At 40.6% G+C, this 18,065-nt stretch overlaps 1 protein-coding gene across 1 annotated transcript in view; it reads left to right on the top strand.

Moving 5' to 3' along the window:
* The window catches only part of EPB41L4A (erythrocyte membrane protein band 4.1 like 4A), a 317,566-nt gene that overhangs the window by 249,396 nt on the left and 50,105 nt on the right, over positions 1-18,065 (top strand). The window contains exons 14-17 of the mRNA XM_075836702.1: positions 8,068-8,151; positions 13,520-13,627; positions 15,501-15,548; positions 16,967-17,044. Of these exons, the coding sequence (XP_075692817.1) occupies positions 8,068-8,151; positions 13,520-13,627; positions 15,501-15,548; positions 16,967-17,044 (318 nt within the window). The remainder of the gene's footprint in view (positions 1-8,067; positions 8,152-13,519; positions 13,628-15,500; positions 15,549-16,966; positions 17,045-18,065) is intronic.

Here is an 18,065-nt window from a genome sequence, read left to right on the forward strand (position 1 = left end):
AATTTTCTGCATTGGACATTGGATAAATGTAATTCACACATCCAACTCAATAAACAGAAGTGTTGACAGTGTTTGGTATATGGTAATAATAGACTCCAGTGTACTGTATGCACACATTCGTAGTATAGATAATGAAGTCTGCGATGCCCATGGCCTGGAAATTTTTTTTTAGAATAATTGCATATACTTTCTTTTGGGTAACTGGTAACTAGAGAAGATTTATCAGGCTTTGTACACATAGTGCAGTTTGGTCTAGTTTTTTATTTGTTTATGAAGAAGAGTTCTAAGATCACAGAACTGCCTCTCTGGAAAACTATATTGAGATTTTTACTCATCTCTCTATCTGAAGGACTTGGAGCAACTATATATTTACATGGTAGCCCAATCATTTGGTTACCCTAATACAGGAGAAATGTGTGATTGCCCTCAGAGTCCCGTCGCGATTACAGCTGATTGCTGGTGGTTTCAGCTGCCGAATCCACCAGCAGGCTGTATTTAGAAAATGGGTTGTCCCATATTTATGCTATACGATTGCTGTATAAATATTTTGGGGGTTATGAAAAAATATATATATGGCGAAAAATGTCTTAACGTGGTTGTTTCCCAAAGATCGCTCCGAGTCTGGTTTCTCTAACCCCAAGTGATCACCTTTTATTGCCAGAGGAAGGGGTATTCCTTTCCGCTGCAAGGGAAATGTAGCATTACTTATCAGCCATTTAAAGGAACAGTGTCATCCCCCAAAAATTTTTTCATATGTTCAAGATGTTAGTGCTTTATTAAAAACGTTTATATTTATTTGTGTGTTTGTGTTTTACTTTTTATTATTTTTACACTTTTTCTTCCCTATGGGGGCTGCCATTTTTTGTTCCATTTCTGTGTGTGTCGATTAACGACACATACAGACATGGAATACGGCAGCCACAGTCCCATAGGGACTGCGAACGGCTCCCGTCCCATTGACTGCAGTGTACGGCGTCTGTGTGGGAACTGCGCATGCGCCGCTCCCACACAGTCCTATTCGAAATTGGCGCCGTCTGGCGCCATTTTCCTGTGGACCGGAAGTCGCGGCCGGACAGTAATATTACTACTTCCGGTCGCGGCTTCCGGATTTGTGCACTTGCACCAGCGGCAGCAAACGGAGCGGACGGGCCGGAGGATGCCGCGGCGGCAGGAGCAGGTAAGAGATTTCAATGTATGTTCGTGTTTGTGTGTGTTTACTACTGTATGTAAACCTACTACACTGTGGGTTAGCTCAAAAAATGGCGACACACAGTGTAGCAGGTTACATCGTTCAAACCCCTCGTTTATCCCGGCACTAGCCAGGATAAAGGAGGGGGGAATGCTGAGAGCTCACTAGAGCGAGGGCTTTTAACCCAACGTTGCAATGCTGCAATTTTGGGAACAGCTCCATCTAGTGACCAAAAATGGGTAGTATTATAAATTAGAAATAATTTATAATATTTCCTGGACTCGTGCAAAAAAATAAAAAAAATTTGAACAATGTTTAATCACCCACACACTAAATGTTTAATTTTTTTTAAAAAAACATGTTTTTCTGTCAACACATTCCCTTTAAATGTGAATGGCTGACCATAATGGATGGACCGGGCCCATCAGAGCGGGATCGACTCTTGCAGAGCAGCTGTCTGTTCTGGCTGATAGAAGGGATCCCAAGCAAAGACCGCCCCCCCTATATAACGTCCATATACTCTAATATGGCATATGGTCAGGGGTTGTCTTTTTGAGACCACTTGTTTAGACCAATTCAGACTTTAGAGATGGCAGCGGTATTTGTACTCTAGGCATTAATGCAGTTATTTATTTGATCAAACCTGCTGCAATTACCAATACACAAAAGTATAGGAAATGCATGAGCGAAAAAAAACTATGAAGTGGTGAGAAATAAAGAGTAAAACATTTTTTTTTGTATATATCACAGACAAAAAATTTTTGGCCCAAAGGTATTTTATCCAAATTTTATATACAGTAGATGGATAACTTGGCATTCAGATGTTTATAATTGGCTAAAAAAACATTTAGAAAAATCTGAGACAAGTTTTTTTATTATCAGTCTCCTGCTTTTTTTTGTCTGACTAAAAACTTTTTCATATTCTTAGAGGAAGCAAATTATGTATTTTGTGTTTTGTTTCACGGGTTTCAGGCTGTAAAAGTGTCGAGTTTCGCAGGCACTGCCCCAGCAACACATATTCTCTCATTGTTTCCATAGCTTTGATTGTTCTACTAATGACTTTTCCGTTCAGTACAAGCATTCATTTCTCTGTAACAAGTGCCAACAGGGAAAAGAAATTATCCATTGACGTAAAATGAAACATTAGTAACAATAGTAATAAACACTGTGAAACTCTGCAAATTATGGGAGATGTTGTTCTTGGAATATAGATGTTCCTGGTTTGTGAGGGGCTTTGACTATGCACATATGTATAGATTTGTATATGATGTCATCATATCCGGGACAGCAGCTAAAGAAGGCTGGAACATGTCGAATTTAACTAGGGGGGCAGAGGTAACGTAGATACCCAGGCCGTGGTTCATTATTTGGTCCAAAGACTCCTCAGGAAAACCGCATTATTATAAAGATGCATAGAAAATAGATGGGGAAAAAGTGTCAGGGCTTGGTCTGCTTTATATCTAGCCGGAATGCTCCCATTGCAAAACGAAAACCAAACCCTTCCCCTTTACATAAGCCCCCACCCCTCTCTGATACTTTAAAGGAACAGTGTCATCACAAAAAAAATTTTCATATGTTCAAGATGTTAGTGCTTTATTAAAAACGTTTATATTTATTTGTGTGTTTGTGTTTTACTTTTTCTTATTTTTACACTTTTTCTTCCCTATGGGGGGCTGCCATTTTTTGTTCCATTTCTGTGTGTGTCGATTAACGACACATACAGACATGGAATACGGCAGCCACAGTCCCATAGGGACTGCGAACGGCTCCCGTCCCATTCACTTGTGTGTACGGCGTCTGTGTGGGAACTGCGCATGCGCCGCTCCCACACAGTCCAATTTGAAATTGGCGCCGTCCGGCGCCATTTTCCTGTGGACCGGAAGTCCTGTGGACTTTCAGGTTTAATTACTACTTCCGGTCGCGGCTTCCGGACTTGTGCACTTGGACCAGCGGCAGCAGACGGAGCGGACGGGCCGGAGGGAGTCGCGGCGGCAGGAGCAGGTAAGAGATTTCAATGTATGTTCGTGTTTGTGTGTGTTTACTACTGTATGTAAACCTACTACACTGTGTGTTAGCTCAAAAAATGGCGACACACAGTGTAGGAGGTTACACCGTTCAAACCCCTCGTTTATCCCGGCACTAGCCAGGATAAAGGAGGGGGGGGATGCTGAGAGCTCACTAGAGCGAGGGCTTTTTACCCAATTTTTCAGCAGAAAAGCTATGTGGTTGCTTTACCACATATTTTTGGGAATGGCTCCATCTAGTGACCAGAAATGGTAAATACTATAAATTTGAATCCAATTGAATCCAATTTATAATATTTCCTGACTCGTGAAAAAAATAAAAAAAATTTGAACAATGTTTAATCACCCACACACTAAATGTTTAATTTAAAAAAACAAAACATGTTTTTCTGGCAACACAAGTAAACTGTAGTGAAAAGCTTGACATGAAAGACTGGGGACATTACTACAGGCAGAGCAACCATAGCAGTTCTTGTTGAGGTTGTAAGTGCAGACACTTTCCTTTTTGTGTGGAAAAGCACAGTGGTGGCTTTCTGCTATCTAGCATTACTATGACTGTATGCATGGCCGGACTGGCCATCCGGCAATTCTGGCAAATGCCAGATGGACCGGTGAACTGTGGGCCACCTGCTGGCTGCCCATTCAATTGGTTTCAGCCAGTGGAGATCACTGGCACTAATGTAGTAATAGCCGCTGCCCCATGTTGTTCAAAAACTCTGCATTGCTGTGTACAGAATGATTGGAAGGATCATTGCAGAAATCATGTGTAGCGCTGGTTGGCCAAGCCTCCGCTAATAAAAGCAAGACTTGTTTTCTGCACTCCCTTTTAGCTCAGCACCCTTAGTTTGTTCATTGTATGAGTGAAAAATGCAATATGTGTGAGTTTTGTGTGCCATTCTAATGTATTAGTTCCATTTGTGTGTATCTTGTATTCAGGGTGTGTTGTACAGTTAGATCCAGAATTATTTAGACAGTGACACAATCTTCATGATTTGGGCTCTGCTGCCTCCACATTGGATTTGAAATGAAACCACTGAGATGTAATTGAAGTGTAGACTTTCAGGTTTAATTCAAGGGGTTAAACAAAAATATCCTGTGAAACGTTTAGGAATTGCAACGATTTTTCTACACAGCCTCCTCATTTCAGGGGCTCAAAAGTAATTGGACAAATTAACATTACCATAAATAAAATGTTTTTGTTTTTTTTAATACTTTGTAGAGAATCCTTTAGAGGCAATGACTGCCTGAAGTCTGGAACCCATGGACATCACCAAACACTGGGTTTCCTCCTTTGTGATGCTTTGCTGGGCCTTTACTGCAGCGTCTTCAGTTGTTGCTTGTTTGTGGGTCTTTCTGCCTTAAAGAGGCTCTGTCATCACATTATAAGTGCCCTGTCTCCTATATAAGGAGATGGGCGCTATAATGTAGGTGACAGCAGTGCTTTTTATTTTAAAAAACGATTTATTTTTACCACTTTAATAGCGATTTTAGATTTATGCTAATGAGTTGATTAATGCCCAAGTGGGCGTATTTTTACTTTGGTCAGCGTCATACACTCCTCTGTACAACGCCCACTTGGTCTAATCAGCATCATGCACTCCTCTCCATTCATTTACTCAGTGTATAGGGATCCTGCTAGATCCTTATGTGCTGTCTTATACTAACACATTAACAATACTGAAGTATTTAGACAGTGAATAGACATTCCATGGGATGTCTATTCACAATCCCTACACTTCGTTACTCTGTCTGTGGTACTTACAGCAGAGGAAGCGTGATCTCGCGAGATCTCGCTGTAAATGACAGGTTACAGCGAGATTACGCTTTGCTCTGCTGTAACTACCATAGATACAGTAACGAAGTGCAGGGATTGTGAATAGACATCTCGTGGAATGTCTATTCACTGTCTAAACACTTCAGTATTGTCAATGTGTTAGTATAAGACAGCACATAAGGATGTAGCAGGATCCCTATGCGCTGAGTAAATAAATGGAGAGGAGTGCATGACGCTGATTGGTCAGCGTCATACACTCCTCTGTACAACGCCCACTTGGTTTAAAGTAAAAATACGCCCACTTGGGCATTAAGCAACTCATTAGCATAAATCTAAAATCACTAATAAAGTGGTAAAAATAGATCGTTTTTTTAAATAAAAAGCACTGCTGTCACCTACATTATAGCGCAGATCTCCTTATGTAGGAGATAGGCCACTTATAATGTGGTGACAGAGTCTCTTTAAGTTTTGTCTTAAGCAAGTGAAATGCGTGATCAATCGGGTTGAGATCTGGTGATTGACTTGGCAATTGCAGAATATTCCACTTCTTTGCCTTAAAAAACTCCTGGTTTGCTTTCGCAGTATGTTTTGGGTCATTGTCCATCTGTACTGTGAAGCGACGTCCAATCAACCTTGCTGCATTTGGTTGAATCTGAGCAGAAAGTATATCCTTAAACACTTCAGAATTCATCCGGATGCTTCTGTCTTCAGTCACATCAATAAACACTAGTGACCCAGTGCATTTGGCAGCCATGCATGCCCATGCCATCACACTGCCTCCACCATGTTTTTCAGAGGATGTGGTGTGCTTTGGATCATGAGCCGTTCCATGCCTTCTCCATACTTTCTCCCTCCCATCATTCCGGTACAGGTTGATCTTAGTTCCATCTATCCATAGAATGCTGTTCCAGAACTGGGCTGGCTTCTTTACATGTTGTTTGGCAAAGTCTAATCTGGCCGTTCTATTTTTGGGCTGATTAATGGTTTGCACCTTGTGTTGAGCCCTCTGTATTTGCTCTCATGAAGTCTTCTCTTTATGGTAGACTTAGATACTTATACACCTACTTCCAGGAGAGTGTTCTTCACTTGGGTAGATGTTGTGAAGGGGTTTTTCTTCACCATGGAAAGTATTCTGCGATCATCCACCACTTTTGTCTTCCATGGATGTCCAGGGATTTTGGCGTTCACGAGATCACCAGTGCGCTTTTGTTTTTTTTCAAGAATGTACCAAACTGTTGATTTGGCCACTCCTAACATTTGTGCCATCTCCCTGATGGATTTCTTCATTTTTTTCAGCCTAACGATGGTCTGTTGCACTTGCATTGAGAGCTCCTTTGACCTCATGTTGTAGGTTCACAGCAACAGCTTCCAAATGCAAATGCCATACCTGAAAACAACTCCAGACCTTTTACCTGCTTAATTGATGATGGATTAATGAGGGAATAGCCCATGCAGCCCATTATATGGTTTTTGAGGCAATTGTCCAATTACCTTTGGTCCCTTGAGAAAGAGGCAGCTACATATTAAAGAGCTGTAATTCCTAAACCCTTCCTCAAATTAGGATGTGAATACTCTCAAATTAAAGCTGAGAGTCTGCACTTTAAGCCCCTATTGATTATATAACTATACTCAATATGTTTTGGTAAACAGCTAAAATGCCAAAACTTGTGTCACTGTACAAATAATTCTGGACCTAACTGTATGTGTGTAGTATGTGAGAAGAGTGTGTGTGGCATCTGTTCTAGATGTGAGTGGTGCATGTACAGCATGTGTCCTAGGTGTGAGTGGCACAAGTGAGGAATGTGTCCTAAGTATGAATGGTGTGCGTGCGCATGTGTTCTAGGTGTGAGTGGTGTGCAGCATGTGTCCTCTGTGTGAGTGGTGCGAGTGGGGCATGTGTCCAGCTTGTGGGTTGCATCTGTGCGGGGTGCGTCCAGCATGTAAGTGTGTGTGTATATGGCTGAATATGATTTTGGAATCATACTATTATTCAGTAACAGAATGGTGATATTTTAGCATTGTGTAATGTTATCATTTGCAATCTTTATTGCTGTTTAAAAGTGTCTCCCATCTCTCCTTTGAAATAAACATGCAAACTTGGCTGAGACATGAATGCATATTTATAGGGAGTTCAGGGGAGAGAGCTATATTATGTCTATGGCCAGCTTACGTACCGTAGTTATGCTTCTGTTTATAATACTGCAGTTCAATTTACTGTCAATAAAGTGGGGGCAGAAGGCGTTCCTGAATTTGCGGAGAAGTTCAATGAATTCTAGTTACACCCATGGAAAGTCACCTGCTTTGCTGAATGATTTTTACAAGATTGTTTGTTTCTGTAACTTGCAGAAGCCCTTGCAGACTGACAGATCGGAATGCATTTATGTTAAATTTATGCTCATTTATTTTTACGTTTGGTGTCCCTTCAAGGCTAGGTTCACACTGCATTACATTCGGCAGGACTGTTTGAAATATTCCGCCAAATTTATTCCCCAGACAAATGTATTTGTATGCCCAGACAGTTACAAACATCTACCATTGACTCCTATTAAGGAAAGAAAAAGGCCCCCATGCATCCAGCGTATGCCAATAGAGTATCCTTTTGGCATACACTGGGCCAATAAGTCAGCATATTTTTATTTTTTTTACTGTGTAGGAAAGCAAACTTTACTACAATTTTAAATGCAGATGTACACAGTAAAAAAAACGTATACTGCGCAGGGTATATATATTTTTACAATGGGCGTCCTAGGGCGACGTATCCCATTGCACACCTATACAGTGGGATACGTCACTGTCTTCCGTTGGAGGTATATGTTGGGAGATCCTCCCAATGTATACCTCCGATGTATGGACAATTCGGGATGTGAACAGGGTCTTAGACATATATATTGGGAGCTCTTCACAACAAATACGCCAAATTTAGATCCTAAATGTGGTGTGAAGCTAGCCTAAGATGATGTATATTTAGGTCTGAATTATTTTTTTTAAAGCAGTCCAGAACAGAAGTCCTGCAGAACTATCTTCGTTGTTCCTATTGAGATGTTTTACTTTTATCTTCATTTATCCATTTTTGTCTGAAGCTCCAAGAAGGTCAAATGTGACCACAGCCCAGACACCCAAAGAAGTAAAGCAAGTGCCCCCTGGGAAGAAAACGGCTCTGCAAGGTACAGTGCCGTAAAAAATATATCTTCTTTTTAGTAGGCTCACTGTCTAGTATTCACAGCCATTATTGTGTATTATAATGTCAGTAAAATTAAATTTAGTAGGCTTTGGGAAAAAAAATGTAACTATCACTGCCAGGCAAAAACCTCTAAAACATAACTTTTAATATAATTATGGTATAAAAATAATCAAATACCCATTCAATTTTGCAACAAAACACATAGCACCTCGATCAGTACAAGCATCTTTAGGTTATACACCATGTAAAGTTACTATAACAGGGCGCAATACCAGTTCAATATCAGGGAATAATAATGAAGGACTCAAAATCAGGGAATAATAATGAATGAAAAAACAAAGCGGAAGGTTAAATAATACACACAGGGTGCTATCTATACCTCAGTATTTACCCTAAGATAACCCTGCAAAAAATACCCTCAGAACAGTAGAGTAATCGCCCTGAAAGCGGCGGCCCCGCTCTGAAACCTCCTATAACTCCCTTCTGCACCCTATCGAGTATTTATTCTAGCTATACAGTTCCCAACAACATCAAATTATTAAATATACCAAATGTCACAATTATTTGATAGAAAGACTTAAAACAATGTCGTCAACAAATATATATATATATATATATAGATCCCAAACAATGTTGTCTCAACGTGTTTCCCCATTTACATGGTTCAACAGGGGAAGATATGATTGTCAGGAATTAGTACAACAATTATTTTTATTAGTTCTACCGTAATTAGTTTTTATTAGCTCTACCCTTTTTATTAGTTCTACCCTATCACTGTTGCCACAATAGACATAGTGTACCAGACCAAAATGGTCAACAAACACATATAGCCAAAGTAACGCACAGTTGCCGATGCAAAGAAATGGGGAACTCATGGCCCCGCTATCTTTGGTCTATGTGTTTCGTTTTTCTACCTTTTTGGTCTAGTACACTATGACTATTGTGGCAGTGATGATTATCTGTTAGATGAGCACTGATAATAAGAATTGTTTTACCAATCCCAGTCAATCATATCTTCCCGAGTTAAGGGCCTTTTACACCGGCCGACAGTCGGCAGGTGCAGCGAATGCCGATTAATGAGACATCGTTGATCGACGCACGTTTGCTCCGGTCACACGGAGCTATGGATGGGGACGAGCAGTCGTTACTCCAATCGCTCGTCCCCATACATTATCATCATGTTGGCAACGCTGCCGACAACTAGAATATTTCACTTTTTTAAAACGATACGATCAGAAGATGATCGAGCGTTTGCTCATTCATCTGCTGATCGCTGCCCTGTTTACACAGGGCAATTATCGGCAATGAGCGTTATACGAACGCTCGTCTGCATTATAATCGCCCAGTGTAAAACCCCCTTTAAACCAAGTAACTAGGGAAATGCGTCGGGACAATTTGGGATCTTGTGTGTGTGTGTGTGTGTGTATATATATATATTATTTCTTGATGGGACATTGTTGTGCGCCTTCCTCTCATCAATAATTGTGACATTTGCTATATTTGATGTTGTTGGGAACTGTTAGTATAGCTCAAATGAATGCTGTTCTGTTGTTCTGAGGGCATTTTCTGAAGGGTTATATAAGAGTTAATACTGATGTATTAACCCCTTAATGACCAGCCTATTTTAGACCTTAATGACCAAGCTATTTTTTACGTTTTTCCATCGTCGCATTCCAAGAGCTATAACTTTTTTATTTTTGCGTCGACATAGCTGTATAAGGTCTTGTTTTTTGCGGGACAAGTTGTATTTTTTAATAGCACCATTTTGAGGTACATATTATTTATTGATGAACTTTTATTAACTATTTTTGGGGGGGAATAGAAGAAAAATCTGAAATTTTGCCACTCTTTTTTGCGTCCTAAATCTACGCCGTTTACCGTGTGGTATAAATAACACTAACTTTATTCAACGGGTTGTTACGATTGCAAAGATACCAAAGTTGTATAGTTTTTGTATGTTTTACTACTTTTACACAGTAAAAACGCTTTTTTTTTCAAAATTATTTGTTTTTGTGTCTCCATATTTGAAGAGCCGTAACGTTTTTATTTTTCCGCCGATGCAGTTGTATGAGGGTTTTTTTTTTCAGGACGACTTGTAGTTTTTATTGGTACCATTTTGGAGTAGATGCGACTTTTTGATCACTTTTTAATCACATTTTTTAAAAGTCAGGATTCACAGAAAACAGCAATTTTTTCCGTCGTTTTTTATTTAATTTTTTACGGCGTTAACCGTGCGGGTTAAGTAATGTAATAGATTTATAGTCGGGGTCGTTACGGACGCGGCAAAGATCTTATCGCCGGGTGTCAGTTGGATGAGAGGGAGCTCCCTCCCTCTCTCCAAAACCACTCAGATGCGGTGCACGCTATTGAGCACCGCATCTGAAGGGTTAAACGGGTGAGATCGATACTAATATCGATCTCACCCGGCAGAGCAGGGACGCCCCCAGCCCTCAGCTACTTCTGGCAGCTGAGAGCAGGGAGATTTGACAGCTCCCTGCTCTGTTTACTTATTCCGATGCCGCGACGTAAAAAGTCTATGGCATCGGAATAAGGCCCGTTAGTGACCAACGTAAAAACACTATGGGCCGGTCACTAACGGGTTAATAGTACCCTGTGTGTATTATTTACCCTTCTCCTTTGTTTTTTATTCTTTATTATGCCCTAATTTTGAACTGAATGATTGTGCATGATTACTACATGATTATTCCCAGTCTTCCCCATATCATATAGCTCTAGTAATGGTAAATGTTCAACCTCTTTAAAGAAACATAACTAAGAACCCTATTGAATATAGTATTCCATTTATCAGTGTAATTATAGTGATACTGTAATTGTTCTAGTTAAAGGGTTATTCCCATCTCAGACATTTATGGTATATTCATAAATGTCTGTTTGATGCAGGTCCCAGTTCTGGGACTCGCACCAACTGTATTTCAGGAATCAATTCGACACCCGTCCTGTCTGGTAAGATAACTAATGGGTGCTAATTTGAGACGAAGGCTAAGTGGAGAGGTGGCTACCTATGTTCAAAGTTCTTTCCATTCTGTTCTATGGGAGTTACGGAAACAGTCGCGTTGGGACCCGCATCTATCAGACATGTATGGCATATCCTAAGGATATGCCATAAATGTCTGAGATGGGAATATCCCTTTAAGGCTCATGTCCACAGCCATTTTATGGATCAGTGTTTCACGGATCCATAATATGACAGCCATAGCCTGCTATAGGCCCATACTACATCTCTATCTGCTTCTGATTTTTTACGAGGATGCGCAGAGGTTTTTTTCTTGTGGATTTATACTGTATCCATAAGAAAAATAATCTTGGTATGCTCCAATCTGTACTGTATTACAGAGGTATTCTTTCCTAGAAGCATTGCTTCTAGCGGAGAATCCAATGCCTCACAGAGACACCATACATCGGCACACAGGGTACACACATTATACGGACCCCTGGGGATTCCGTGTGCCTCTGTACAGGGTTTAACATGTATAGATGTACTTACACTAATCCCTGTTCATCTGGATGCAGTAGGATTTGAATGTTGAATCACCTATAATCTGCACAATTCCGTGGAAAAATAAAAATAAAGAACAAAAGATAATGTGGTTGCATAAATATGCACACCCTTAAACCAATACTTTGTTGAATTACCCTTTGACTTTATGACAGCATTCAGTATTTTTGGGTAGAAGTCTATCAGCATGGCACATCTTGACTTAGCAATTGTTGCCCACTCTTCCTTGCAAAAGCGCTCTAAATCGGTCAGATTGCGAGGGCATCTCCTGTGTACAGCCCTCTTCAGGTCACCCCACAGATTTTCAATGGGATTCAGGTCTGGTCTCTGGCTGGGCCATTCCAAAACTTTGATCTTCTGGTGAAGCCATTCTTTTGTTGATTTGGAGGTACGCTTTGGGTCGTTGCCATGCTGAAAGGTGAAATTCCTCTTCATCTTCAGATTTTTAGCAGAGGCTGCAGGTTTGACTGATATTGACTGATATTTGGAACTGTTCATAATTCCCTTCACCTTGACTAAAGCCCCAGTTCCAGCTGCAGAAAAACAGCCCCAAAGCATAATGCTGCCCCCACCATGCTACACTGTGGGTATGGTGTTCTTTTGGTGATGTGTGGTTTTGGCTTTGCGCCAAACATACCATTTGGAATTATGGCCAAAAAGTTCAACCTTGTTCTCATCAGACCATAACACGTTTTCCCACATACTTTTGGCAGACTTAATGTAGGTCTTTGCAAAACATAGCCGGGCTTGGATGTTTTTCTTTGTTAGAAAAGGCTTCCGTCTTGCCACCCTACCCCACAGCCCAGACATATGAAGAATACGGGAGATTGTTGTCACATGCACTACACAACCAGTACCTGCCAGAAAGTTCTGCAGCTCCTTTAATGTTGCTGTAGGCCTCTTGGTAGCCTCCCTGACCAATTTTCGTCTTGTCTTTTCATCAAGTTTTAAGGGACATCCAGTTCTTGGTAATGTCACTGTTGTGCCAAATGTAATCCACTTCTTGATGACGATCTTCACTGTGTTCCATGGTATATCTAATGCTTCAGAAATTCTTTGGTACCCTTCTCTTGACTGATGCCTTTCAACAATCATATCGCTTTGATGTGTTGTAAGCTCTTTACGGACCATGACTTTTGCTGTCACATGCAACAAAGAAAATGTCAGGAAAATCCTAATAGAACAGCTGAACTTTTTATGGGGTTACTCAGAATCACTTTAAATAATGGCAGCTGTGTACTGACTACTATTTAACATGAGTTTAAATGTTATTGGCTAATTCTGAACACAACCACAGCCCCAATTATAAGAGGGTGTTCACACTTATGCAACCACATTATTGTAGTTTTGTTATTTTTATTTTTCCCCTCTAAATGTTTTCAGTTTGTTTTTCAATAGAATTGTTTAGATTATTAGATAATGATTCATCTCGTACTGATTTTTTGACATGACAAAAACCTGGCATTTTAACAGGGGACTTTTTATATCCACTGTAGATAGACCTTTTAATTTATTCTGGTCACTTACTATGTGTCATTCTTGTGATGGAGTATTTTGTTGTTCCATTTACAAGTTTTATTTTCACTAGGGTGCAGGATCAACACAGTCACATGCAAGCTCATTTTTATGCCAAGCCAGGCTAAGAATTGGCTTCAGCTTAGTGTAACGCTTCCCTTCCCTAAGTCATCGTTTTCAAGGGTCAAACATGTCACTCTATCAGAATGCTATTATAAACATCCAATTACACAGCTATACTGCAATGATTTGCATGAAGGACACAAGTACCAGGGAATTAACTGCATGTCGACTTCATCATTTGCATATCCCTTTTCAGTGGCCTATATAATTCTCCCAATGACCGCACTAAGTCTCCAAAGTTCCCCAGCCCTCGACGGCGTAATCAGTCCGGGAGTGACAACGAGTCAGGGCAGCCTCTCAGGAAGTAAGTAGCATCTTAATAGTCTCTTACATCTGTATTTATAATACATAGGGTAGCTGATGCACACATACATATATATATATATATATATATATATATATATATTTATATTTACCCCTCTGCAGTCTAGTCTACATGGAAACATTTTCATCATAAATATGGATATGAAATGGTGGATGGGTGCCCGAATATTATATAAAAGCACAATGATAATAAACTATAGTGCCACAGTGCCCATGTAGATAGCACCATAGACACCCCACCCTGTACATAGCCACGTACATTGCACCCTGTAGATGGTGCTACACCCCATCCCCTTAGCACCTTTGGGGCTCCCTCTAGGAGTGGGATCCCCAGCCAGAGCATTGCTGAAGCTCTGGCTAGGGATTCTGCTCCTGGCATCAATGTTCATATATGGCAACGCTCTGGCCGGGGATTCCACTCCTGGAGGAGCCCCTGAAATCATTTGTCTATATATGGATAGTGACGCCTCAGGCTCCTCCAGGAGCAGAATCACCAGCTAGGTCATCGGCAATGCTCTGGCCGGGGATTCCTCTCCTGGAGGGAGCCCTTGACGTCACTGTAAATATATGACCAGTGACGTCAGGGGCACCGTTTAGGAGCGGAATCCCCAGCCAGAGCGTTAGCAACACTCTATTTGGAGATTCCGCTCCAGGAGGAGCCCTTGGCATCACTGTCCACTGTCCGTGGAAGAGCCCCTGGCGTGACAGTGACATAACGGGCTCCCTCTAGGAGTGGAATCCCTGGCCAGAGCATCGGCAATGCTCTGGCCGAGGATTCTTCTCCTGAAGGGAGCTTTTGACGTCACTATCCATATATGGACATTCAAGCTGGGGGCTCCTGGCCGGGGATTCTGCTAAATTAGGAGTCCCTGACGTCACTGTCCATATATGGATAGTGACGTCAAAAGCTCCCTCCAAGAGTGGAATCCCCGGCCAGAGCGTTGCCGATGCTCTGGCCAGGGATTCCACTCCTAGAGGAAGCCCGTTATGTCACTGTCACGCCAGGGGCTCTTCCACGAGCGGAATCACTTGGCCAGAGTTTTCGGCTGTATATCATATAAAATGTTCATTTGTATAGCGAGTTAGCTTTGTTTACATAATGATTACATGATTGCATTCCACTAATGCACCCTGCTTTCTAATGGGGCTGACTGGACTACAGACCCCCTGTGTATGTGCGTGTGTATATATATATATATATATATATATATATATATATACACACGCAACTATATCACTGACTGTACATAAACCTAGTGAGCTTTTCCCAACTTTTGTGTTTTTGTATTTTTCTTATGATATTATACATATTTTAAAAATTTCTCATTATTGTTGTTAAACTACTTCCCATGCCATGATGGCAGTTATAGCAGTAAGAACATTTTATGGCAGTAAAGTTATGTAAATGGATTGTGTCAGTGTGCATCTTGCCTACTGCAGATAAGGCCCCATGTACACGACCGTAGATTTCGTCCTTAATTACGGACCGTAATTACGGTCTGTAATTATGGAGCCATTCATTTCTATGGCCGATGGACACCTTCCTGTATATATTTACGAGAAGGTGCTGTATAAACCTCCTGTAAAAAATAGGACATGTCCTATTTTTTTATTTTGCAGACCGTGCTCCCATACTTTATAATGGGGGCACGGACCGCAAATGCGGACAACTGTACACGGCCGGCCGTGCCCGTAATTATATACCGTGATTACAGGCACGGTCGTGTGCATGGGGCCTAAGTGTAGTCTTTTTTTGGGTTATTTACTAAAATGTATAATGTTAATATCTTGTAATTTATAAATATGTCTGTATAATTCTGAATTTTATAATTATGTATTGTATTCTAAAAAAGGAAAGGACAGAACAGTGGTGAGGATTCTGATCTCAAGCACAGAAGGAGGTGTGTGTACAGAATATATCATGCAGGATTGACATGAGCATTGTGGTGCCAACATTTTTCTATGTATAATAAGCGGTTGTGTTAATGATTATAACCTCCGGTATATTGAATGCATATTTTCAGTACGTATCCAATGTGAGAAGTCAGAAAGCTTATCGAAAGATGCCCCACTGTTATTAATAATGTCATAATTGACGACCATATAATATTAAAACACTTTTTGGCATTTGCGACAAATTCTTCAAATTGGTGCACGGCCTTCAATCGATATGGCACATTTTCCTTTTCATATAAGCCAAGTCCTTTATGGTATTTAAAACAATCAATATATTCAAATAGTTGATCACGCCCCTTATTCCAAATGTTTTTAGAAATTGGCAAAAAAGCCCCAAAACTGGGATGATAGGGACGAAAAAAATATTTTGGCATAGAAAAGTGGCTAAAAATTTGCCACTTGCGTTGCAAATCGCAAATTCTATCCTTTTTACGCCACCCTCGCCACCAGCGTAAATTGGCATGAAGTCTAGGCTGGCGTAGATTTCACTCTGTGGGGCATAGCAAGGTCCTCTTCTCCCCTTCGGGTTCCCTCTGGCCCTCCTGATTACATTGAGTGCTGCGGGTCTGACGCTGACCTTGTATGAGCCGCAGCATGCTGAGGGAGTCTTGAGTGAACCTAGTGGGGAGAAAAAAAAGATTAGCTGTGAGGTGAGTGTACTTCTTTTTTTCTTTATTAACGATACGAAGGGGGGAATAGATGGTGCACGGCCAAGGTCGTTGCGCAACAATTAACTGAAAAAATGTGACACATTTATTGAGAGTCGTTTGCCTCTTAATAAATGTGTTGATTCTGAACTCCAACTTTCTGTATTTGAAGACTGGCGTATGAAATGCCAGTCGTAATAAATTCCTTCATAGTACATTTGGCACTTGCTATTTGCATCATTTTTGTTACTCTTTGTATGTTTTTGTGGATCATATACTTTAAGAAATGTTCCAATCAAAATTATCTGGGGGCTGCATTAACCATTTCCATGTCAGACTTTCATATTCTAGAATGACAGGTACTTTTTAAAGATTAGCGCATCAATAAATCCCTTCAATACAACCTGTCGCCATGGTTCCAGTTTAATCATACCACTCCGTATTATAGAGATACTCTCCCTAAGATATAATGATCGATTATAGCATGGCACAGGCACAATTTTCTCTACGGATACTCTATAAATATGGAATATGGCATATGAAGGTACAGCTTGGGCCCATAGATTTTTATGGGGGCAGTATTATAGCCCTGTATAACTCGGAAGGGTACAGAGCAGTAATACGGATGTATGTATGTGGCCTAGGGCTGGGAATTTGCTGTTTCTGCTTTAAATGAAATTTCTCTATTAATATCTTGTTGTTGTCCAATTCTTCAGGTCGCGATCACGCTGTAATACCAGTAGTGGCAGTGAGTCTGAAAACTGCAACAGGGAACATCGCAAAAAACAGAACAGGTAATCCTGCAATAACGGGTGACAAATCTTTTTGCAGAGTTAAATGCAACCTGCTCTATGAAGGAATCTGTATACTGTACCTAGATGTGTGTCACCATTGTTTAATGTTATTTTTTTTCAGGAGTTTTTTTTACTTGAAGCTTGAATAATAAGCCTAACTTTTTTTTAATTCTATAAATCTAAAAGCATAGCTCTGCATTGGAGTTTGCTTCAGTAAAATTATGAAAATGGTTTTCCAGCAATTTCGAAATTTACTTCTATCAGCAGATATTCTATGCATCAGTTACATAGTTACATAGGTTGAAGAAAGACACAGGTCCATCAACTTCAAACTATATATATATATAAAAATATATATATATTGTGTGTGTGTGTGTGTGTGTGTGTGTATATATATATATATATATTACATACCAGAAGAGAGAGACAGCAGCACTCAGCTTTCCAGCAAAAAAAGTCCAATAATAAAGGGTGCCAGCTAGTAGTCTTGATCCAAAGACAATGTAGATATCCAGAAGTAAATCCAGCAGCACTCCGGTAATCAAGGTGAAAAAAATGTGGTTTATTGTGCCAACATGGCAAGTGCAAAGTTTCCGTCCCACCTTGGAAAAGGTCCCAAGGTGGGACGGAAACGTTGCACTTGCAGAGGCGTAGCTAGGTTTTCCAGCACCTAGGGCAAAGATTCAGTTTGGCCCCCCCCCCCCAACCTTTTTCCCCCTCGCCGTGTTTGTTTTCTCTACCAATCGACGTGTCATTTCTTTTCCACATTTATTTTTATGTAACACAAGCATAAAAACATTTGTACATTTTACAAGCAATATGGTTCTATACACAACACCAGAACCAAGCTCAGTACAATATACAGCACCAGCACAAATACAGCTCAATTTAGTGCAACCCCTTCCGTATAGGTATGTACGGCGTAAAACGACAGCTCCCAGCATGGCCCGAACAATGGTAAGGATATGCTGGGAGATGCTGTTTCACAAAAATAAATCCTATCAATCATACCACCATCTCG

The sequence above is a fragment of the Rhinoderma darwinii genome, chromosome 1, assembly GCF_050947455.1.
Source record: "Rhinoderma darwinii isolate aRhiDar2 chromosome 1, aRhiDar2.hap1, whole genome shotgun sequence".
Classification (NCBI taxonomy): domain Eukaryota; kingdom Metazoa; phylum Chordata; class Amphibia; order Anura; family Rhinodermatidae; genus Rhinoderma; species Rhinoderma darwinii.